Genomic DNA, 23963 nt, shown 5'->3' with positions numbered 1-23963 from the left:
CTGCTTTCTCCGGCGATGAACTTTATGCTGCGATCCTAAGGAGACCAGCTAAGTCAGTTGAGCACTCAAAGGAACTTGTCTCTGTTCACTCACCGCCTTGACAAATACCACAAACATAGCCAGACATAGCTGTATATCCCACCTTATAAGCTGCAATGTCCGTGCCATCGCTGTCCACAAAAACTAGAAAACTGTTTCTATAAATGTTTTTGTACGAAATATATTAATTACTCTATGCATTGGACCCTGACCATCCGATTGTATACAGCGACTGTACAGTTTAACTGCTCATGATCGCTTATCACCATAATCCTGACCTCAGTCCAAAACGGCTTCCACCGAACACTCCAGCAGAGGATTTTCCATCTGCTTCTTGAACCTGCCATAAAGGAACGTTAATCCAATCCGGTAGTCACCAAGGTAGAGAAACGATGGCACAATAGTCGCATCTAGGGTCCACCCATGAAGGTAATAGTAACCCTTTAAGATCGGGCAGCTCGTGGCGAAGTTTCCCACCTTCAGCATTGAGGTAAACCAGCGCCGATAGATCGACTCCTGAGCCCCTTTGATAAGCGCACAGTAGTTCATGTCGTGCTGGTAGACGCTCTGGTACGGCTTACCCTTCGACAGACAGAACTGGGCCTTCAGGCCCTGCCGCAGGGTGGACACCAGAATCATGTCCATCATTAGTTTGGTTTTTATAATTTGAATGGTAAGGTTGGAGAAAATTGATTTGTCGTATCTGCAGGCACCGGTCCTAAATGTCATTTTGGGGGCCTAATTGGCAGTTGGTTTCTTAACACATCCCTTTAACAATTATCGATACCACTTAGCACGCTTTCACCGATGAGGGCAGTTATAACCAACCAGCGCACAACCGTGGGTACAAGTCTTGCGGAAAGCATCGCGGGGTGTTGTAAGCCCGAACGCAACCACTAACAACGAATTGTGAACAACGCAATTAAAGCCATTTAATGGGTTTGTTATACCGTTCAAGTTGCGCGATTGATTGAGCGGTCAGGCTTGAAGCCACTCGATCTCGATAATTACTGACGAAAAAATCAGTTAAGTTCGTACCTATTTGTTGTGCATTGTGGCCTCCACGATGCAATGGACTAGGAACAGCTGCTTCTTAGAGCGATACTTCCGGTAGTAAGCCAGAGCTCTAAGACGGTAGTCTCCACTTAGCAGATATGAGGGAACCAGACGTCTATATTGGTAGAGAACAGACTCTGGAAGGTCTTAGAGTTTCCCACGTGCAGTCGGAAGTCTAGCCTGGCCCTCCAGCCCTTAACCAGCGGCTTTCGGAGGTACATGTCCAGGAAGATCTGATCGTCTCGGATCGTGAAGGTGAAGTTCTTAAAGTATTCGCGCTTAAACCTGCTTTCTCCGGCGATGAACTTTATACTGCGTTCCTAAGGAGACCAGCTAAGACAGTTGAGTACTCAAAGGAACTTGTCTCTGTTCACTCACCGCCTTGACAAATACTATAAACATAGCCAGACATAGCTGTATATCACACCTTATAAGCTGCAATGTCCGTGCCATCGCTGTCCACAAAAACTAGAAAACTGGTTCGATAAATGTTTTTGTACGAAATATATTAATTACTCAATGCATTGGACCCTGACCATCCGATTGTATACAGCGACTGTACAGTTTAACTGCCCATGATAGCTTATCACCATAATCCTGACCTCAGTCCAACACGGCTTCCACCGAACACTCCAGCAGAGGATTTTCCATCTGCTTCTTGAACCTGCCATAAAAGAACGTTCCTCCAATCCGGTAGTCATCAATGTAGAGAAAAGATGGCACAATACTCGCATCTAGGGTCCACCCATGAAGGTAATAGTAACCCTTTGAGATCGGGCAGCTCGTGGCGAAGTTTCCCACCTTCAGCATTGAGGTAAACCAGCGCCGATAGATCGACTCCTGAGCCCCTTTGATAAGCGCACAGTAGTTCATATCGTGCTGGTAGACGCTCTGGTACGGCTTACCCTTGGACAGACGGAACTCGAAGCTTAGGTGGGCCTTCAGGCCCTGCCGCAGGGTGGACACCAGAATCATGTCCATCATTAGTTTGGTTTTTATAATTTGAATGGTGAAGTTGGAGAAAATTGATTTGTCGTATCTGCAAGCACCGGTCCTAAATGTCATTTTGGGGGCCTAATTGGCAGTTGGTTTCTTAACACATCCCTTTAACGATTATCGATACCACTTACCACGCTTTCACCGATGAGGGCAGTTACAACCAACCAGCGCACAACCGTGGGTACAAGTCTTGCGCAAAGCATCGCAGGGTGTTGTAAGCCCGAACGCAACCACTAACAACGAATTGTGCCATTTAAAGCCATTTAATGGGTTTGTTATACCGTTCAAGTTGCGCGATTGATTGAGCGATCGGTCAGGCTTGAAGCCACTCGAACTCGATAATTACTGACGAACAAATCAGTTAAGTTCGTACCTATTTGTTGTGCATTGTTGCCTCCACGATGCACTGGACTAGGAACAGCTGCTTCTTGGAGCGATACTTCCCGTAGTAAACCAGAGCTCTAAGACGGTAGTCTCCACTTAGCAAATATGAGGGAACCAGACCCATGTCCACGTGCCAGGCTCTGAGATAGTAGTGGCCAGCGGAAATCGGACAGTTTTCCATAAAGTTGCTGTTCTTGGTCACGCTCTTCACCCAGCGCCGGAAGAGTGAGTCCTTCAGGGTCGAGAGCAGCTCGCAGTAGTCGGTGTCGGTCTGGACCAGGCTCTGAAACTTCTTGGCATTACTCAGGCGTAGCTGCACATCGATGTGGCCCCGGAATCCGGCTTTAAGGGTCTGAATCAACTCAATATCAGCTGCGATTGTACTGTTTACGGCCGACACATTCAGAGTTTTAAAGTATCTGGAATTCTTTTCACACTCGACGCGAGTCAAGCTTATCGAGCTGAGCTGACGGCGCCAGAGTATATTAGATCATTGATCAGCTTGCTTCCACAGAATTCCTTACCTCTGCCAGCGGCACAAGTACTGCAATAAGGACAAGAGCTTCCCTCATCATTAGACTTCTGATTCGTGGTCTAAATGCAACTGCTTTCCACCGTCAGCGGTGATCTTCGTGACCGCTTGCACGCGAATCCAATCCGCTAATCGGTTTTAAATTACCCCGAAATGGCGCAGTTGGAAAGCGGATATTTTTAGAATATTTATTTTGAGTAAAAATTCACGGTTTATTCATGATTGTGAATCAGTTGTAGTCAGAGTACAGATGATCGGCACCTATTTTGCTCGTAACAGAGCATAGACATCAAGGTCGAGCACGACATCCTCCTGCTTCGACTTGTGCTTGCCGTAGAAGAAGTGGGCGGTCACGCAGTAGTCACCGGGCAGCATATAGTGCGGAACCAAATGGGAGTCGAGCTTCCAGTCGTGCAGGAAGTAGACCCCCGCGGGCACTGGACAGTTGTACATGAAGTTTCCGCGCTTGAGCATGCTTTCAAACGAACTCTTGAAGAGGTTGGTTTTCACCGATGAGACTACGGCACAGCAATCCAGAATGTGGGCGAAAAGTCGCTGGTAGCTCTTGCCCTTATCGAGGCTGAGTTGGACGTCTATGAGGACCTTTAGGCCGCGGTGAATCGTCTTGGCGGTTATCATATCCATATAGAGAGTGTTGTTGATAATTTCCAGGGTGAAGTTTTTAAAATGTGTGATACCGAAACGGTATCGTCCAGTCTGAAAAATAAACGAGGACTATGTCGCAAGGACACAAGGTTAAGAGGCCTCTGAGCGTTAGAGAAATTATATGAAAATCACTTACTGCTCGAGTGGCCACCAATTGGTGGAAACAGAGTGCGAAAACTATTGTTAATGCTTTTGACATTTCCAAGCTAATGTCGAGAGTAGAATGTTGTTTTTAAACTCGATTCACCCAGCCGCTTTTCGCACTCTGACTAAACTAGTTTTAATTGAAGCTTACAATGCAGGTCACACATCAGTTACTTTATTTCAATTTCAAAGGCACATCCCATAACGAAGTCTCGGTCGGTATTCCTTAACTGAAACATGTCGAACTTCACTCGGTACTTGCCCGCGTACAAGAACTTTGGAATAAATAGAGTGTTGTAGTCGTAGTCCCTCAAATAGTAGAAACCAGGCTCCACCGGGCAGTACTTCTTAAAGTTGCCGGAACTAAAGAAGGTCGAAAACCATCTCTTGAACATGTTGTTCCTCCTCTGTGCCATCATAGTGCACATATCCAGCGAGTACTGGAAGATCTTCTGATACTTTACTGAGTCTTGCATGGTGATGAGGAACTCCATGTCCATTGTAACGCCAGCGAAAAGACCTCTTATTAAGCATACCTCCAAATTTAACCGAGAATTTTTTATCCATAGGGAAACATTGGATAAATAACTCCGGTTATAGTCCCCACATTTGCTTTCCAGCATTATGATTTTATCCATCTACGAAAGCTCAGGAGTGAAAGTTGATGTATAAAGAGATTAAATATCTGTTGATATTTACCACTGGAGTGATCAAAAAGCTGAAAGCCAGCACGATAATATTATAGCGTTTCATTGAATTTTCGAAATTAGAGTTTGATGGAGCAGTTAACCTTTACTAAAAGAGAATTGGAAGCTATTGGCACTTAAATATTTGTTTTCGGCAATAACCGCTTAACATAATTGACCGCACCAATTAAAGGGGAGCTTGTTATATGAGCATTTAAAATAATAATACATATGTATAATTTATATTATTTTATTTTAAACGGTCGGATTCACTCGATTTGTCTCAAAGCAAGAAAATTGTATTCTTTCTTTGCTGGTCAACACGATCAGCATCATATGAATAGAATACAGGTCACAAATCGGTTACTTTATTTCAACTTCAAAGGTACATTCCATAACGAAGTCTCGGTCGCTGTTCCTTAACTGAAACATGTCGAAGTTCACTCGGTACTTGCCCGCGTACAAGAACTTTGGAATAAATAGAGTGTTGTAGTTGTAGTTCCTCAGGTAGTATAAGCCAGGCTCCACCGGGCAGTACTTTTTAAAGTTACCAGAATTAAAAAAGGTCGAAACCCATCTCTTGAATATGTTGTTCCTCCTCTGGGCCAGCAGGCTGCACATATCTAGCGAGTACTGGAAGATCTTCTGATACTTTACTGAGTTCGGCATGCTGATAAGGAACTCCAAGTCCATCGTAACGCCAGCGAAAAGGTCACTTATCAAGTATATCTCCAAATTTAACCGATAATTTTTTATCCATAGTGAAACGTTGGATAAATAACTCCGGTTGTAATCCCCACATTTGTTTTCGAGTATTATGATTTTATCCATCTAGGAAGGCTCAGAAGTGACGTTTGTTCAAAAGTTTTAAAATCTGGTGATATTTACCACGGATGGTATAAAAACGCAGAACACGAAAATAATACAACGTTTCATTGAAGTTCTTAAATTTGAGTTTGATGGAGCCGCCAACCTTCACTAAACGCGGATTTTAAGTTATTGACACTTAAATATTTGTTTTTGGCAATAACCGTTTATCATAATTGGCCGCAACCAATTAAAAAGGAGTTCTGTTAAGTGACCAGTTAAAATAAAATTTCAAATGTTTTTTTAAATTTTATTTTATTTTAAACGGTCGAATTCACTCGATATTTCTCTAGTCTTTGCAGTTCAAAACAATCAGCATCCGGGGATTAGAACGCATCGCTTTTATTGAAACAGTATCAAAGGAAGCTTACTTCGGGACGCCAGTGAAGGAGGTATTTTTCTCCCAATGAAAAATATTTATTCTTGATCCGCATCAACAGCCGAATTGATTTTGCTAAGTTCTTTTATCCGCAAGACTAATTTCTCAGTTTTATAATTGAATGAAAGTTTGCAAGTACTTAGACTTTTTTCTTTCGTAAGCCGAGACGGGATAGATCGGTAATTTCTTATATATAGAAATAATTTAATAAACATACAATATTTTGTTACTTCTCAGAGTGTATTCATTTTCTACAATTTCAGAATTAAGGTTTAAATTTTATTTATATAAATGTGTTATACACCACTGAGATCGATCGCTTTCCCATTCGATCAAATTGGTCACAAGGGAACCATACTTCGTCTTCTATTATATTTTACAATTATAATAAATACTAACACAGTTCTTGTATTTCTGAGCAATAGTAGTTTTAATACAATTAAATTAATTATAAATAATCTTAGAATGTAGACTTCTTGAATATTCTGAAAGTCTACTTAAATATGGTCAGTTATGAACGCAAAGTTCTAGAGTTTCTTAATATTAAAACGTATAAAATAGGGTACAAACAAAAACATTTATTTATTTATATAATGCTAAACAATTAGTTAAAACTAAAACTTAAAAAGATTAACGAGCATTGGCTGCTGTGGCTTACCGCTCGATTGTGTATTAACAAAAGAAGTGTTTATGCTACATGTTGAAGTTATAAATTAAATGTTGTGTATAAGATTGGTTTTGTGAAGAAAGTATATTATTTTGTTGGAGTTTCCTTCTGTTGGATTCCCTCGGAGATGGATTGGATTTTCGTGGGAAAAGCAAGAGGACAAAAACTTTGGGAAGAAACTGTTTATATAATCTGAGGTAAAAATAAAAGTAAAGTAGTAATTAAAGTAAAATAAATGTAACTTTTATATACAAAGAAAGTTTAATATATATAAGTAAGAATAAAGTATACTTAAGATATTGTAGGAACATATTAGGAACACCATGTAGTATAAGTGGAAAAAATATTAGGAACACCATGTAGAATAAGTGGAAGCAATATATTATATCGATTGTAAATAATGTAGGCTATCGATAGTTTCTAATGATATATACGGAGAGACTGCGATCTCTACTTTTTGTCGGCGTTTTGTTAAAAGAAGTGCGCAACTTTTGGTGTAAAATAAAAATATAAAGACTGCAATATATAAAGGCCTATAATATTCAGAAGTGGTCATGAACACGCCTTAAGTGAACTGTGTCATCATCATCAAATTAACAAATCTGGAAGTACACACATACATGTGTGTGGATGTACATACATGCCATCGACAAACTTAAAAAATTTGCTTAAAAAAGAATTGCAATTTTTGTGCGTCGGGAATAGTTTGGATGCTACCGGCACCAAAAACATTTTGATTTGGAGGTTGCAACGAATAGCGAAACCACAAATTGGGCAGAGCGTGCTAAAATTAAAAAGGAATTGGGAATCTAGTAAATTCGACGAAATGGAACATTCGAGAAACCTTTCGGATGGGACGGAAAACGACGCCGCCATTTCGACAGAAATCAAAGACAACGTAGAGAAATGCGGCGAAGGAGAAGAGAGAAACAACGAGAGTGGGCAACAGAATAGCGAGAGACGAGAGAAGATGCAAAATGAAGATGGCGACGACCAGTACAACGACAAAGAAGAAGGAAAGGACAACGTAAAGAAAAGCTACGACGTAATGGAAAAAATCAACGTAAAGAAAATCGACGACGTAAAGAAAAATGAAAACGTAAGGAAGATATACAACGCGAAGCAAGATGGAAATGGAAACGACAACGTAAAGGGAAATAAAAACGTAATGCTAAACGACAATATAAAGCAAGATGATAACGTAAGGCCGAACAACAACGTAAGGGAAGCGGTCGGCAAAAACAATGGAGATTTTAACGAGCCAGGAAATATGAAAGAGCAATGCGACTTAGATGTTATTCTACAACGCTTTGAAATTTTTAAGAAAGATGAAAAAATACATAAACTGGAGGAAGAACTGACTAGTATTAAAAATCAAATAAGTTATGCAGAGGGTGCTAGAAATAAAATATCTCTGGAAATGCTAAAAGAGCTGGTATACGTTTTTGAATGTGACAATAAATTCTTCAACTGGCGTACAATGATCAACAATGTTCGGAAAACTTACAACGTAGATGACGATGTGATGCGAGCAGTAATTTTTAACAAAGTTAAAAGCAAAGCATTGGAATGGATGACTGCAAATCCTACACTAATGGCAGAAACTGTAGATTTTCTGCTAGATGAAATGGCTAAACATTTTGAAAAGAAAGGGTCTAAACTTATTATCAACTTCAATTATGCACCTGGAAATGAGGGAAACGCTTCGACGAATATTTCCAAGAAATGGTATCTCTGGGAAATGAAATTGACCTGGATGAAGATGAGCTGATCGAGTACATGATAGCGGGAATTCCGGATGTAAATCTTCGGAACATTGCGAAACTACAAAATTTCTCGACGAAGACCGAAATGTTAGAAGCATTCATACAACGAAACGCACAGGAACGGAAGGGTACTGGAAAAACTCAAAGGCGAAATGTTAAGTGTTACAACTGTAACAGTTTGGGGCACATATCAAGCGAATGTCGAAAGCCGAAACGAGAGATGGGTACTTGCTTCGCTTGTGGAAAACCTGGACATCAAGCTAAGGATTGTGAGCAGTATAAGAAAATAGTTGTACAAAATGAATATGTAAGTTATATGAAAGTAATATTTTTATCGGATACTCATTGTAAACCCATTTTTATAGAAACACTCTTAGATTCAGGAAGCCCCATAAGTTTGATAAAACAAGCATACGTTCCACCTCAAATACATTTAAGGAAAATGAATAACCGAAGATTTTTGGAAGTGTAAAATGTTTAATTTCGTTTTCAAATAAAGACGTATTGTGCGAGTTAATGGTGGTGGATAATGAATCTATGGGTTTTTCGATTATTTTGGGTAGAGATTTCTTAAAACAATGCAATATGAAACTGACTATCGGAAAGAGAACCGAAGAAGCTGTCGAAGAAATTAATATTATGGAACTGAATGAAAATAATGACACGAATAAAAAAGTCAGTATTATAAGTGAGGGAAAATGTTCGGGAAAGAATCAAAAACGAAGTATAGAAAAAAACAGAAGAAAACAGTTTTGAAAATCAAATATTAGCAATTGAGTATGATATTCCAGATGAGAAACATGAATATAGTATTGGAAAATCCGTTAATTACAAGCAAAGAATAAAGTTAATTAATCTTATTGAGAGTGGTTATATAAAATGCGTAAGGCCGGTTGAACCGAAAATAAAAACTGAAGTGCAACTAGAGGTTGAAGATAACAAGGCATTTAGTAGTGCTCCTAGAAGATTGTCCTACGCTGAGAAGTCCAATGTTCAAAAAATTATTGATGAGGGTTTAGAAAATGGTATTATACGAGTTAGTGAATCCAAATATTCATCTCCAACAGTATTGGTTAAGAAGAAAACTGGTGGTCTGAGAGTGTGTAGACTATAGACGCCTTAGTAAACTGACTAAAAAGTAAAATATCGTATACCGTTGATAGATGACTTGCTAGATGGCCTGGTTAACAAAAGAATATTTACGAAATTAGATCTGAAAAATAGCTATAACCATGTATACATGCATCCTGATTTAATTAAGTTAATGCTTTCAAAACTCCACTAGGACATTTTGAATACTTAAGAATGCCATTTGGATTAACAAATGCACCATTTATATTTCAACTATTTATAAACAAAGTGTTTGAGAAAATGATAAGAGAAGGAAAAGTTGTAGTATATTTGGACGACATAATGATTGCTACACGAGAATACGAAGAACATATAGAAATTTTGGGAGAGGTCTTTAAACTTTTGGTAGAAAACAATCTTGAATTGAGAATGGATAAGTGCAGTTTTTTAGAAAATGAAGTAACATATCTCGGATATGTTATTTCAGAAAGGCAAATGAGGAAGGAATTCGGCCAATAAATGATTTTCCAATTCCTACTAAGGTCAAAGAAGTTCAGAGTTTTTAAGGAATGTGTTCCTATTTCCGGAGGTTTATTAAAGACTTCTCATTTATTGCAAAACCGCTCCACGATTTGACGAAAAAGGACAAAAAATTCGAATTTTGACTAAATGAAATGGAAACACCAATTTTGGCAATATATAATCCAGAAGATGAAACAGAGCTGCATTGCGATGCGAGTGCAATTGGATTTGGGGCGATATTATTACAAAGAAAAGGCGACGGAAAGTTTCATCCAATTTTTGTCAAAGTAAAGACAAACAAATAATTCGACTACAAGAGATGTTGAAGGAGAGAGAGCATAGTTTTTATGAAATGAGGAACGGAGTAGTTTATAGAAAAAACAATGATAACTTATTGTTTTATGTTCCAGAATCAATGGAAACTCACATTCTTTTTAAATATCATAACGAAATGGGACATTGGGGAACGGAAAAAGTGGCAAATATAATAAGTAAAAGTTATTGGTTTCCAAATATGAGAAGTAAGATAGAGGAACACATTAAAAACTGTCTTAAATGTATTGCATTTACGGCTAAGAATACGAGACAGGAGGGTTTTCTGCATTCTATACATATATCACTATGGTCCGATTGAAAGCAAAAATGCTGCAAAAAAACACATTCTGGTAGTAATAGATGGTTTTACCAAATTTGTAAGATTGTATCCAACAAAAACTACGAAATCAAAAGAGGCAATAGATGCATTATACGATTACTTCAGAGCGTAAAGTCGACCAAAGATTCTTATTTCAGACAGAGGAACATGTTTCACATCACAAGAGTTTGAGAGTTTTGTTTCGGAAAACCGCAGATGGCCAGGTAGAAATAACAAATAGAGAACTGGGACCGATGATAAGCAAACTAATAAATACGGAAGAGAATGAACAATGGTACAAGGTACTGTCTGATGTAGAATTTGCTATTAATAATGTATTTCACAAAAGCATAAATGAATATACGAGTAAAATGTTATTTGGGATACGACAAAAGGGGAAAGTAATTTATAACGTGAAGGAAAACATAATTGAGAGAGAACAAATTAAAGAAAAGGTCAATTTAGATGAAATTAGAGAAAAGGCGGGATTAGCACAAATAAAAGCACAAGAATATAATAAAAAATATGTTGATGCCAAACGTAGAGAACCACACAAGTATCAAGTAGGGGACTATAGGGAATGATAGATATTTGATAAGAGAAAAAACAGAAAACACAAAAACCATATGTGGGGATTTGGGCAGTACATAATTTGAAGCCTTGGATTGATACAGAAAGAAAAAATAATAATAAAGAAGATGAATTAAATATAGAAGAAGATGAATTAAATATAGAAGATAATGAATTAGATGTAACGAATAATGAATTAAATGTAAATTAAAATTGTGAAAAATGTAAAGATTATGGGGACAATGAAGAAATAGAGAAAGAAACAAGAACAAAAAGTATTTATAGAATTAAACCTAATTTACGAAGCAATCTGAATAATTATATATGTAAAGACAATTGTAAAAATGATAAGAGGATAAAGAAACAAAGATTGTATATAAAAGAATAACAAGAGCTACGTCGGCAAGGATCAGGAGATCCTAAAAGTCAGGACGGCCGAGCTGTAGGAACATATTAGGAACACCATGTAGTATAAGTGGAAAAAATATTAGGAACACCATGTAGAATAAGTGGAAGCAATATATTATATCGATTGTAAATAATGTAGGCTATCGATAGTTTCTAATGATATATACGGAGAGACTGCGATCTCTACTTTTTGTCGGCGTTTTGTTAAAAGAAGTGCGCAACTTTTGGTGTAAAATAAAAATATAAAGACTGCAATATATAAAGGCCTATAATATGTATATCTATTATATCCTTAGAATTTGTAGTGGCTACTGTATATATGTACATTAATGGTATTATAAAAAACAAGAAAGGAAGCTAACTTCGGCACACCGAAGTTTGTATACCCTTGCAGATTCATTTTGATATTTATATTATAAATTATAATGCTGAAAACACACACAAAACAGAGTTTCATAACATTTTACCTATACTTATTATGTTTACAGTTTGACAGTTACAGTTTCACATTCCCAGCTTTACATATTCTATACATTTACCGATCGCTTCTATGGCAGCTATAAGATATAGTTGTCCGATTTTTATGAAATTTATACCAAAATTCTAGAACAATAAAAAAAGCCTATATCTCAGAAAAGATAAAAATACGTTGAAAAACAACGAAGCTATAATTTTTTTTCCTATTAATTTCCCGATCGTTCCTATGGCATGTAACAAACACACTCACCGAGCGTTGTCCACCTCAACACGCTCTGTCTACTTTTTCTGCTCGGCAGGCTCAGGGAAAATGGGCGTGGGTTTTGTGTTGACATGAACAAGGGTGCTACATAACTAATATTGTAGACAGAGATACTCTAGCTGGGGATATGGTAAATAATATGAATCAGACGAAGGAAGTGTACCTATTGAAGATGAGGCTCCGATGTTATTGGCCTCAATCTAAACCCTCCCAACCTGTGAAGTCCATTCAGGCTCCACCCTTATACAACCAATGCTCTACATCCCCTTAGGTGCCCAACAAGATATCAAATTAGTTCATTTTCAAAGTCATATAATTGCAGGCTGAGATAATATTGAAAGACATTTTCCTAAATCTAATCCTTAAGCCTAAGTTTACGTTATTTACGTTACGAGACCTCTTATTGAGTCAGTTTGTTTTTAGATCAAATGAAAGGAAATAAAATTTAAGATAAGAAAGAACGCTTTTTCTTTTTTTACTTTACATTAAATAGATTAACTTATTAATATTCTTTTGGATCAATTAATTAATTAAGATGTGCAAACTATTTCAGAAGTCTTGGCGAAATTATAAGGATGGGTTCAGTTTTATTTTGTTGTTTTGCGGCTAGGCCGTACTCACGCTTTCTCCATCGACGTCAGCAGGCCTGATGACTGGTGATGTGTAGCTGTATGTGTTTTAAGTTATTTGAGGGACAAAACGATATTATAATTGCCAAATCTCCCAAAAAAAATTGCTAAATTACGACCGAAAAGGTTTATAAGTACGAATTCTTAAATCAAAAGCTCCTATATGCAAAATTAATTATATTTTAGACACTATCATTCATGTTTATCCGCTCCTGGAGCAGAGTGTGGGCCGGATCAGCCACCAGCTCTCAATACGGATATGTAATGCTACTTCCGTCGTTCGCGCTGATGAAGATGACACGCACTATGTGCGACAGGGATGGCCGCAATCCCTTGCGTGAGGCGTGAGCGGAACGAGACCAGCCCGCCAAGGTGTGGATGCGGCAGAGCGCACGCGATGTGGCAAAGATGCACGGCGATGTGGCAAAGAACGATGTGGCCACAAAAAAGACACACGGCGATCCAATAGGTGCGCCGAAGAAAAGCACGGTGATCCAATATGTGCACCGTGTGAGGGAACGGCGATCCAATATGCGCGCCGTGTGAGGGAACGGTGACACGTTAGCGAGGCGGTAAAGAAAATCCAAATCGAGGATCACCGCAATCGGCACGTGTATGGCCGCCGAAATGGGAAGCGCAGCCCCACGCTGTGCGTGCGAATGCTCCGATGACACGTGGCGTTGATCCCGCTGAGAAGCCACAGACAATGCCAACGATGAATGCCACAAATGACTGCCACCTCACGTGGTGGGCAATTGCTGGCAAAAACAATGCCGGTCGCTTGGACGACTCTGCCGATACGGCTGACGCTGTTTTGAAAAGGCAAAATTAGCACTCCGGCGATCGATTATTCACACAAGCTTACCAATATACGTTAGAGCACTAAATTTACTTAATATGGGTATGATTCGCTTTAACAAATACTGTCGGATCGACACGATGCTTGCGGATTTAGGATCGACAAAAATTAATCCGAACTCGGGGACGCCTTGTGAGAAAGAGAACGGAAGTGAGGGGATCCAATGTGACCGTGGCTTGCAAAAATCCTGTTCGCGAATTTTTGTGGTCTTTTTTAGGTCCTATCGCATATTAGCGATTTGGCAGGATCGTAACTTTAACAGCCCGGTTGTTTGAAAAATGTGGGCGATAAAACTTATCGAGTTGCCACACTGGCTCGATTCCCACAACCACAGCTTTGATTTTTAGTCCCTGTGATTAACAATAAAAGCTGAAAAAGGAATCAAGAGCAATCACCAGATATCCTTGGCATGAAATCTACCCAGTTCCTTTCCGTTCATGTCCTCTAAGAGGTAAATTGACTGTCCAATTCTTGCCTTCACTCGGGCCTTGATACCTACAGGGGCGAGTTTCGCATTAAAATCCTTTGCTGCGTTGCTAAGTACAAAATTCCTTTTGACTACTTCTTGGCCAACCTCAAAAGAACGGGGTCTTGTTCGAAGATTGTAAGACTTTTGGTTTGCCTCGTAAGCCTTATTCAAATGTTTGCCGATGTTAGAACGAATCCTTTGGAATTCGTCAGTTTTTGTCAGGCTTACTTCGCCTTCTGCAAGAAGGTTTAGTTTACGCAGCAGTTTGTAGTCATGACCGTGGGATATCATGTGTTGACCAAAAACAACATGATAAGGCGATAAACCGATGGATTGGTGAATCGAGTTACGAAGAGAGCAGTTGATGCTACTGAGAAATGTGTCCCATTCGCGTTGGTCGGTGCGAATATATGCTCTTAAAGCAGCATTGATTGAACGGTTGACTCTCTCAGCACTGTTGGATTGTGGAGCATAGGCACCAGTAAACATATGACGAACGCCATACTTCGAAAGGAAGTCAGAGAAATCACGGCTTTTAAATTGAGTTCCGTTATCACTGACGACTGTTTCGGGTACACCAAAGCATGAAAATATTTCATCGCGCAATATATTGATGACCACTTTAGCCGTAAACTTTTTCACAGCTTTTAGAAAGGTGAATTTGGAAAAGTGATCAAGAATAATCAATATTCCTATATTGCCGGACTTGGAGCGCGGAAATGGTCCTATAAAAGTCTTTGGAATATCCTTTCACTTTGCACTTGTGCTCCCATTGGTGGTTTTAAAGAATGGGTAGGATATTTTGTGGTCTGGCATGTTTCGCAATTTCGAATGTAATCGCGAACGTTGATAACCATGTTTGGCCAATAGAAACGTCGTCTGATACGCTCTAGGCATTTGGCCATTCCACAATGAGCAGATGTTGGTTGGTCGTGAGCCGAACTAATTACACTTTGACGCAACGACTCAGGAACGAAAAGTTTCCAGCAATCGTCTGGTGAAACGTCATAAGAATTGGGGAACGTTGCACGATGATAGATGAACTCATCTATGACTTTGAAATCCGGTGATTTCAGAGATTTGAATTTGTCTCTGAGAGCGGAGTACTCTTCCGATTGAAAAGCGCTTGATGATAGGTCAATTTCGGGATAAATTTCAAGGTCTATTGCAGAGATGTCAATCTCTTCGAACGATCGAGACAAAGCATCTGCCACCACATTTTCGGTTCCTTTGCGATGTTCGATTTGGAAAGAAAAACCCTGTAGCTTGATAGCCCATCTTGCCAATCTACCGCTTAGATCCGATTGGTTCATTAGCCATCGAAGACTTGAGTGATCGGTTACTACCTTAAAGCTATGACCGTCAATGTACATTCTGAACTTTTTAATTGCTGACACTACAGCCATGCATTCGAGTTCCGTAACTGTATAGTTACGCTGGGCTTTGTTTAGCTTTTTGGACATGAACGCTATGGGACGCTCACAACCGGAATCGTCGCATTGAGCTAGAACTGCACCCACTCCATGTAGTGAAGCATCACACTGCAAAATGAATGGTTTGTCGTAATTGGGATGAACAAGGCAAGGAGCAGAGCATAACTTAGCCTTGATGTTTTCGAAAGCTTCTTGGGCATTATCGTTCCAACTTAGTGTTTTGCCACGTAGTTGTTCCGTCAGATGGAAAATGACTGTGGAATAGTTGGATATGAACCGCTGGTACCAACCAGTCATACCAAGAAATCTTCGGAGCTGTTTTTGGGTCTTCGGAACCGGAAATTCGCTCACGGCTGCGATTTTGTTTGGATTTATTTGAAGAGTACCTTCACCCACCAGGTAACCAAGGTAGTCTACAGTTTTCAGGCAGAATTGACTTTTCTGAACGTTTATTGTTAATCCAGCCTTACGCAATTGGGTAGCTACTTCGGATAAATGCAGAAGATGTTCTTCGAAGTTGTTTGACAAAACAAGCAGGTCATCGAGGTAGACTAACACATGCGATTTTAATTGATAGGGAATAACCAAGTCCATTAATCGGCACATGGTTTGTGGAGCGTTTGACAATCCAAAAGGCATCCTCTTGAATTGATATAGCGGACGATTCGGAACGGTAAAAGCAGTTTTGGCACGAGATTCTTGATCTAAACAGATCTGCCAAAAGGCATCTTTGAGGTCAATTTTGGATATGCAGTGTACGGGTGGAAGTCGACTCAGCAATCCATCCATTATAGGGATGGGGTATGCGTCCTTCACCGTGACTGCATTCAATTTCCTTGCATCGAGACAAAATCGTACCTTGCCAGGCTTGATGTGCAAGATAACTGGAGAAGACCAAGGCGATGAAGGAGCCTCTTCGATGACATCCATTTTAATCATGCGGTCGATTTCTTCACATAAAAGTTTTTCTTTAGCTGGTGAAAGTGGATAGAATCGTTGCTTTATTGCCTTTGCATTGGATGTGTCGATATTGTGCTCTAACAACCTAGTTAATCCTAAGCCCTCGTTCTCGAATGATGGAAAAAAGTCTATTACTTTCTGCAATTTTGATTTTTGTAAATCGGACAATCTCACATTATTCGAGTGTTCTTCCGGTTCACAGTTAATTTCGTTGATCGCAACTGTTTGCTTGATCGAAATGCCAAAATTTTGCCAAAAATCCATTCCGCATATAACTTCATGCTTTATCGAAGGTACTATCAGGAATTCAAAGTTGTCACTAATTGAGTTATAAGTCAGGGGAATGTGTATCGTGCCTGCAACATATTGCGATTGCCCATCAGCGGTTCTCACTACCGATTTAAATTTATTAAACGGCTTAGCTGAAATTATTTGTTTTGCTAGCTCACCACCTATAACGCTTTTGTTGGCGCCACTGTCCAAGAGAGCTAAATACGGTTGACCAAATATTTCTATGTTTGTAAAAGGCCGAATATCGCTTTTGTTTTGTGCGATTGAGGAAATCATAAAACGATTTAATGATCGCTTACGAGTCCAAAATTTACGAATTCGCCGTGAAGATCGCTGTTTGCGACGATAAACAGGATTAGCTTGCAAAATTTGGGATCTACGCTTTGCGTACTCCTGTACCCGCAAATGGTATGGGTTAAAAGGTTTGGTTTCTGATATGTCTGGTTGAAAGGTAGGCAAAATGGAATGAACATCATTTGCCACAAAATCTGGTTCTGTTGGTATTTTCGAAGCTAGCGGCGGACATCCGTTTTCTTCGCGTAACGAATGTCCTTCTTGGGGTTTTCCGAAACCGAATTACATTTTGCACAGTTGGGCTTATACACCTTCGGTGTTCCACAACCATAACAAAAAATACGACGAGGTTTAAGGCAATTGTGGTAACTGTGGCCTGTTTCCTCACAGTTCCAGCACTTAATTTTCTCAGCCGTCTTAACTACACAAATTTCATCCTCGACCTCACGTTCTTCCTCCGACTGAGATTCTGAATCTTCTTCCTGCAGAATTGCGTTAACGAAACGCTTGCTTGGGTTCGAACGTTGAATGGGCTTCATTCGGGTGTTAAGAAAGAATTCTTCGTGCCTGTGACACTCCTTTCGCAATGTTGCTAAGTTTGGGGTGTCAATGTGCAATAATTCGTGCTTGATCTCCGGTCTGAGATTATGACGAACTTCTACCGCAATTTCACTGTCCTGCATTGGTTCACGAAGGGAATCTGCGATGGAAAGCATTGCATCCAAAAAGTCATCAAAATTTTCCGTGTTACCCTGTTTGCGTCTACGCATGGCACATTTAATCTCACGATCAGATCTCTGATCTTGATATCTTTCCTTTAAACGCCTGCAAAGCAAGTTCCAATTCATGTTATCTGCCGATCTATGAACGCGCCAGTAAAAGGCTAATGCAGGGCCTGCGAACAGTAAGTTAGCAAAATGGGAGAGAAGTTCAAAGTTGCCGTTCAGGCATTGTGAAGTGAGGCAATTGACACGGTAAATAAAATCTTCTATAGCAATGTCGTTAGCTGAACCACTAAATTTAATACGCCAATTGGATATAATATTCGAAATTCTGTCTGGTCGATCCAGAGAGAGATCACTTCGATCACTGCGAAAATCTGGTGAATTCCTAGCCTGTTGAATGTTGTTTCGATCTGAGTTGGCATCGGAACCGTCTCGACTGAAATCTCGCTGCGGCTCACCTTGTCCATTATTGGCAAATGTGGACCTATTCAATTGTGTGAACGCCAAAGTTATTTGTTCTGTAACTGACTGCAGCATGTTAGCTTGGAAGGTCTGCATTGACTTCTGAATCAATTTTTCCACGTGATCTTCCGTTACCACCCTCGAGTCTGAGTTACCCTCGCTACGAATTTCCTGCAGTGAATTTTGCTCAGAACCACCGTTTTGCTTTGCCGCATTTCGCGACGCTGAACGTGTCTGTACCTTGTGTCCCTGAGATCTACTAAGAGGAGCCGAATGAGGTCCTACCTCGGGTTGAGAGAAAGTTTGGCCACACCTGGGGCATTTGTCGTTGTTCTTGCTATAATTGTCAAGGCAAAGCTTGTGGAAAGAATGCTTGCAACGGGCTTCAATTAAATCCAGATTACTCACTGGTCCGTTGCAGATGATGCAATTTGCAGACTCATCAGTCTGAAGATCTACTAAATTTTCATTGCTGTGTGTCAACATTTTTGACGCTTTTCGAAATATAAAACAAACAAACGAAATGAGATACGGTAAGATAAGATAAGATACGATATAACGAAAACAAACTGGTCGTTCGAGATGAATACGATATACGATAAATGAGAAATGCAGTTTAGGTCTTACCCTGGGTAGTATAGCAATTGGTTGTGTAATTCAATAGGTACAAATGTTGTAAACGGAATGTAAATAAAGGGTAGTAAAATAAATATCAATTTATTTTGTCTTACCAATTAGAAGAGTAACTAGCCGAATCTATCCAGCCAGATAAAATCTCGATCCTAACTGATAAGAAGGTAGTGTTTGAATATTGAAATCCTGGTATAGAACCGACTTTGAATCAGAACTATAATTCCAAGGAATCAATTACTCAAATTGGAATGTTCTTTTAACTATAATGTTCGATTATTACCGAACTGATAGAAAAAAAACAGTTAAAAGTATTACATTTCCTCCGGTATGGCTCCGAACCTATCCAGATGCCATCAATTCCAGGACAGAATTTGAAATACTAAACGGAAACTAGAAGTGGATGGTTTGAATATTAACGGGAAGCTCGGCTGTCAAACGACAGGTGCCTAATCAGGCATCGGGCTGGCCTTAACGTTTGGGCGCCAATTAATTATGTAACAAACACACTCACCGAGCGTTGTCCACCTCAACACGCTCTGTCTACTTTTTCTGCTCGGCAGGCTCAGGGAAAATGGGCGTGGGTTTTGTGTTGACATGAACAATGGTGCTACATAACTAATATTGTAGACAGAGATACTCTAGCTGGGGATATGGTAAATAATATGAATCAGACGAAGGAAGTGTACCTATTGAAGATGAGGCTCCGATGTTATTGGCCTCAATCTAAACCCTCCCAACCTGTGAAGTCCATTCAGGCTCCACCCTTATACAACCAATGCTCTACATCCCCTTAGGTGCCCAACAAGATATCAAATTAGTTCATTTTCAAAGTCATATAATTGCAGGCTGAGATAATATTGAAAGACATTTTCCTAAATCTAATCCTTAAGCCTAAGTTTACGTTATTTACGTTACGAGACCTCTTATTGAGTCAGTTTGTTTTTAGATCAAATGAAAGGAAATAAAATTTAAGATAAGAAAGAACGCTTTTTCTTTTTTTACTTTACATTAAATAGATTAACTTATTAATATTCTTTTGGATCAATTAATTAATTAAGATGTGCAAACTATTTCAGAAGTCTTGGCGAAATTATAAGGATGGGTTCAGTTTTATTTTGTTGTTTTGCGGCTAGGCCGTACTCACGCTTTCTCCATCGACGTCAGCAGGCCTGATGACTGGTGATGTGTAGCTGTATGTGTTTTAAGTTATTTGAGGGACAAAACGATATTATAATTGCCAAATCTCCCAAAAAAAATTGCTAAATTACGACCGAAAAGGTTTATAAGTACGAATTCTTAAATCAAAAGCTCCTATATGCAAAATTAATTATATTTTAGACACTATCATTCATGTTTATCCGCTCCTGGAGCAGAGTGTGGGCCGGATCAGCCACCAGCTCTCAATACGGATATGTAATGCTACTTCCGTCGTTCGCGCTGATGAAGATGACACGCACTATGTGCGACAGGGATGGCCGCAATCCCTTGCGTGAGGCGTGAGCGGAACGAGACCAGCCCGCCAAGGTGTGGATGCGGCAGAGCGCACGCGATGTGGCAAAGATGCACGGCGATGTGGCAAAGAACGATGTGGCCACAAAAAAGACACACGGCGATCCAATAGGTGCGCCGAAGAAAAGCACGGTGATCCAATATGTGCACCGTGTGAGGGAACGGCGATCCAATATGCGCGCCGTGTGAGGGAACGGTGACACGTTAGCGAGGCGGTAAAGAAAATCCAAATCGAGGATCACCGCAATCGGCACGTGTATGGCCGCCGAAATGGGAAGCGCAGCCCCACGCTGTGCGTGCGAATGCTCCGATGACACGTGGCGTTGATCCCGCTGAGAAGCCACAGACAATGCCAACGATGAATGCCACAAATGACTGCCACCTCACGTGGTGGGCAATTGCTGGCAAAAACAATGCCGGTCGCTTGGACGACTCTGCCGATACGGCTGACGCTGTTTTGAAAAGGCAAAATTAGCACTCCGGCGATCGATTATTCACACAAGCTTACCAATATACGTTAGAGCACTAAATTTACTTAATATGGGTATGATTCGCTTTAACAAATACTGTCGGATCGACACGATGCTTGCGGATTTAGGATCGACAAAAATTAATCCGAACTCGGGGACGCCTTGTGAGAAAGAGAACGGAAGTGAGGGGATCCAATGTGACCGTGGCTTGCAAAAATCCTGTTCGCGAATTTTTGTGGTCTTTTTTAGGTCCTATCGCATATTAGCGATTTGGCAGGATCGTAACTTTAACAGCCCGGTTGTTTGAAAAATGTGGGCGATAAAACTTATCGAGTTGCCACACTGGCTCGATTCCCACAGGCAGCTATATCATATAGTCGTCCCATTTTCATAAAATGTTTACTAAAATTCAGAAATAATATCAAATGGCCATATCTAAAAAATGGTGCAAAAATATTGAAAAACAGCAAAGTAATAATTTTTTTCTAAAAATTTATCGATCATTTGTATGGCAGCTATATGATATAGTCGTCCGATCCGGCCCGTTCCGTCATATATAGCAGTGAGAGTATATAGAAGACTATATGCAAAGTTTCATTCAGATAGCTTTAAAACTGAGGGACTAGTTGGCGTAGAAACGGACAGACGGACAGACGGACATGGCTAGATCGACTCGGCTGTTGATGCTGATCAAGAATATATATACTTTATAGGGTCGGAAAGGTCTCCTTCACTGCGTTGCAAACTTCTGACTGAAATTATAATACCCTGCAAGGGTATAAAAATGAACCAAACTTACAGCTGTGTTCACGGAAATAGCAGTGCGACAGAGGAACAACTTCAAAACGTTTTTTTGTACATATTCCTTTTTGCAAGCTGATCTATTGCACATTGTTTTTGTAAAATGGAACATAAAGATAAGAATCGAGAAAAAATTCCGTTAGATTTGCTCTATTTTTATGTTTTATTGATATTTTTTCACATATGCAGCTCGTTTTGGCCGATCACTGAAATAGCAGTTTTTAATTTTCTTTCGCAAAAAGTGCCGAAATTTCTTTTAATTTTGTAAAAAATGACTTTAATTAAGGTCGTTATTATAGTTTATACTATAATACACCTTTACAACGCAAAATAAAATTATTTTAGTGGGCGCAGGACCTCACTGCTCCATGAGAGAAAGATATCAGATAATTTAGCCTAGAAAGAAGGGGAAAACATGTAAAGAGTCTCCAAATCTTTCAAATTGTTCTTTTAAAATAGTTTATAAGTCATAAAATATGAACCGAACCCAAAAAAAACGGGGTACGATTCGCAAAACCCCAATTGTACAGGCTCGACGCGTACTTCGCTTCAGCAAAGCTCGTCCTTTTGCATCCTCTAGGGATATATGAGCGGGAATTGGCATGGGAATCAGTCATGGGACCATTCGCCGGGGACTTATTGAATAAATTTTAGATTCGCGAAGTCCATGGAAAATGTCACTGCTTGGTTATAGGCATATCAAGGCCAGATTGGAGTTCGCCAATAGCCCCTTGAACTGCCACTTTTCAAATGGCGTAATATCCTTTGGACAAATGACTCCAAGCTGGTTTTATTTGGTGGAATAGGACAAGACAATATGTCCGTCGACCCCCAAATAGATAGTACCCCCCAAACCATACGCTGAAGACAGTAAAACACGGTGGCCTAAAAATCATGGTATGGGTATACTTTTCATACAACGTTTTAGGTCCCGTAAATATGATCGGTGGGATCAAAGACCATTATGTTTACGTCTAAATATTAAAAACTGTCTTGCAGCCGTATCCTGAGGAAAATATGCCATTAATTTGGACATTTCAGCAGTACAGTGACCCTAATCATACCATCAAGGTAGCCAAGGAGTGGGTTCTTAATGAAAAAGTGGATGGCAATGCCATGGCCTGCACAGTCCCCGAATATAAATCCGATCGAAAACTTATGGGGGACATCAAGGGCTACTTATTAAAGAAGTTTCCGACTTCTAAGATGCAGCTTTGGCAATTTGTGCAGGAGGAATGAGGCCATATTCCCCTCAAGCATTGCTAAGACTTGGTGGACTCCATGCCACCCAGGTATGAGGCTATGATAGCTTCTAAAGGCTATTTAACAAAATATTAGATCATAGTCAATTGGAATTTAAGAAGAAATAGGTTTCTTATACGATATTTTTAAATTTATGAAGAATTTTAGTTTTTCACTGCTATTTCAATGATCGGCATAATATAGACCTTTTTTATTGTTATTAGCTATATCTTCTAAAAGGTTTATGTTACCTAAATTAAATGATTGCGGTATTGTTAATAATTAAATATACTAAGCTTTTATGAAAAAAAAATTTATGAAAATAGTGTTTGTAACAGGATTTTCCGATCTTAAACGTGCAGGTCGTTGGGCACTGCTATTTCCGTGAACACAGCTGTATATGCACTTTGTAGGACTTTATTAAAAGAATCTAAATCCACTTACCTTTTCATGCGATAACTTTGACAAAAAGAAATATCCTGCAGTTAATTATGCACAAAAATGAAAGTCAAAATTGTTAAAACAAACATGTTGTCGTTTGAGCATCTCAATGTTGACTAGTAAAATGCTGTCATGCCACCATTTTGATTGTTTTCAATGCTCTACACGACAACACTAATATTAGTTTGCGTAGTGCTTCCGATTTTCGAAAACAGAGGGAGGTCGGGTTTACCCACACTGTCGGCTTTACCCCACCTTATCCTAAATAAATAAATAAATAAGTTTATTATATATAAAAGTGGGTAATTTTACTTTTTTTTTGGGTGCCAAAGCAGTTATCTGATACGATTATGTTAATGATGGGGATCATTAGTCGGCTAGAACGAGAAATCAGCAACTTAACTAATTTTGGTTTATATTGGGTGCTTAACTTGTTTAGAAAACCAAAACTGAATTTTGAATTAGTCGCAAATAGTTGGGCCAATTATCCGTATGAAACTCCAAAAGTATTTCTCAATTTTCGTGCCACTGTGGTGGCTGGTGTTGTCGGACACGATGGCGATTGTGGGTATTGTGTGTTTTGATCAACTGGTATTTAATTAATTTCCACAATAGA

General features: G+C 39.5%; 8 protein-coding genes and 2 long non-coding RNA genes across 13 annotated transcripts in view; 1 reads left to right on the top strand and 9 right to left on the bottom strand.

Annotated features, from left to right (window-relative positions):
* Positions 1-23963, bottom strand: part of LOC138928320 (uncharacterized) — a 151213-nt gene that overhangs the window by 36217 nt on the left and 91033 nt on the right. The window contains exon 4 of one of the 4 annotated variants that reach the window (XR_011444834.1): positions 6362-6611. The exons of the other annotated variants lie outside the window; for them this stretch is intronic. This is a non-coding gene — a long non-coding RNA (uncharacterized lncRNA). Of the gene's footprint in view, positions 1-6361; positions 6612-23963 lie in introns of those variants that run through there. 4 annotated transcript variants of the gene reach the window in all.
* On the bottom strand, positions 319-905 carry LOC108072709 (uncharacterized). The gene is made up of 2 exons (XM_017163949.1): positions 837-905; positions 319-777 (listed from the first exon to the last, which is right to left on the bottom strand). The coding sequence occupies exons 1-2, from the start codon at positions 903-905 to the stop codon at positions 319-321; spliced, it is 528 nt and encodes a 175-aa protein (XP_017019438.1).
* On the bottom strand, positions 1185-1548 carry LOC108072610 (uncharacterized). Its single transcript, XM_017163837.1, has 2 exons — positions 1474-1548; positions 1185-1415 (listed from the first exon to the last, which is right to left on the bottom strand). The coding sequence occupies exons 1-2, from the start codon at positions 1546-1548 to the stop codon at positions 1185-1187; spliced, it is 306 nt and encodes a 101-aa protein (XP_017019326.1).
* Positions 1699-2297, bottom strand: LOC108072698 (uncharacterized). Its single transcript, XM_017163937.1, has 2 exons — positions 2229-2297; positions 1699-2169 (listed from the first exon to the last, which is right to left on the bottom strand). Exons 1-2 carry the CDS (start codon positions 2295-2297, stop codon positions 1699-1701), a joined length of 540 nt encoding a protein of 179 aa, XP_017019426.1.
* On the bottom strand, positions 2369-3050 carry LOC108072601 (uncharacterized). The gene is made up of 2 exons (XM_017163825.2): positions 3003-3050; positions 2369-2944 (listed from the first exon to the last, which is right to left on the bottom strand). Exons 1-2 carry the CDS (start codon positions 3048-3050, stop codon positions 2468-2470), a joined length of 525 nt encoding a protein of 174 aa, XP_017019314.1. The 3' UTR covers positions 2369-2467.
* LOC108072596 (uncharacterized) lies at positions 3272-3875 on the bottom strand. The gene is made up of 2 exons (XM_017163811.1): positions 3813-3875; positions 3272-3727 (listed from the first exon to the last, which is right to left on the bottom strand). The coding sequence occupies exons 1-2, from the start codon at positions 3873-3875 to the stop codon at positions 3272-3274; spliced, it is 519 nt and encodes a 172-aa protein (XP_017019300.1).
* Positions 3991-4458, bottom strand: LOC108072587 (uncharacterized). The gene has a single exon (XM_017163799.1). It carries the CDS (start codon positions 4456-4458, stop codon positions 3991-3993), a length of 468 nt encoding a protein of 155 aa, XP_017019288.1.
* On the bottom strand, positions 4870-5337 carry LOC108072577 (uncharacterized). Its single transcript, XM_017163787.1, has one exon. The coding sequence runs from the start codon at positions 5335-5337 to the stop codon at positions 4870-4872; it is 468 nt and encodes a 155-aa protein (XP_017019276.1).
* On the top strand, positions 6890-8719 carry LOC108072805 (uncharacterized protein PF3D7_1120600-like). The gene is made up of 2 exons (XM_017164100.3): positions 6890-8492; positions 8551-8719. Exon 1 carries the CDS (start codon positions 7060-7062, stop codon positions 8188-8190), a length of 1131 nt encoding a protein of 376 aa, XP_017019589.2. The 5' UTR covers positions 6890-7059; the 3' UTR covers positions 8191-8492; positions 8551-8719.
* LOC138928600 (uncharacterized) lies at positions 19703-21215 on the bottom strand. The gene is made up of 2 exons (XR_011445001.1): positions 20902-21215; positions 19703-20845 (listed from the first exon to the last, which is right to left on the bottom strand). It is a non-coding gene; the product is annotated as an uncharacterized lncRNA (long non-coding RNA).

Source organism: Drosophila kikkawai, chromosome 3L, assembly GCF_030179895.1.
Source record: "Drosophila kikkawai strain 14028-0561.14 chromosome 3L, DkikHiC1v2, whole genome shotgun sequence".
Taxonomy (NCBI): domain Eukaryota; kingdom Metazoa; phylum Arthropoda; class Insecta; order Diptera; family Drosophilidae; genus Drosophila; species Drosophila kikkawai.
Note: the sequence above shows the minus strand (reverse complement) of the source record. Positions and strands in the feature narration are given on the sequence as shown.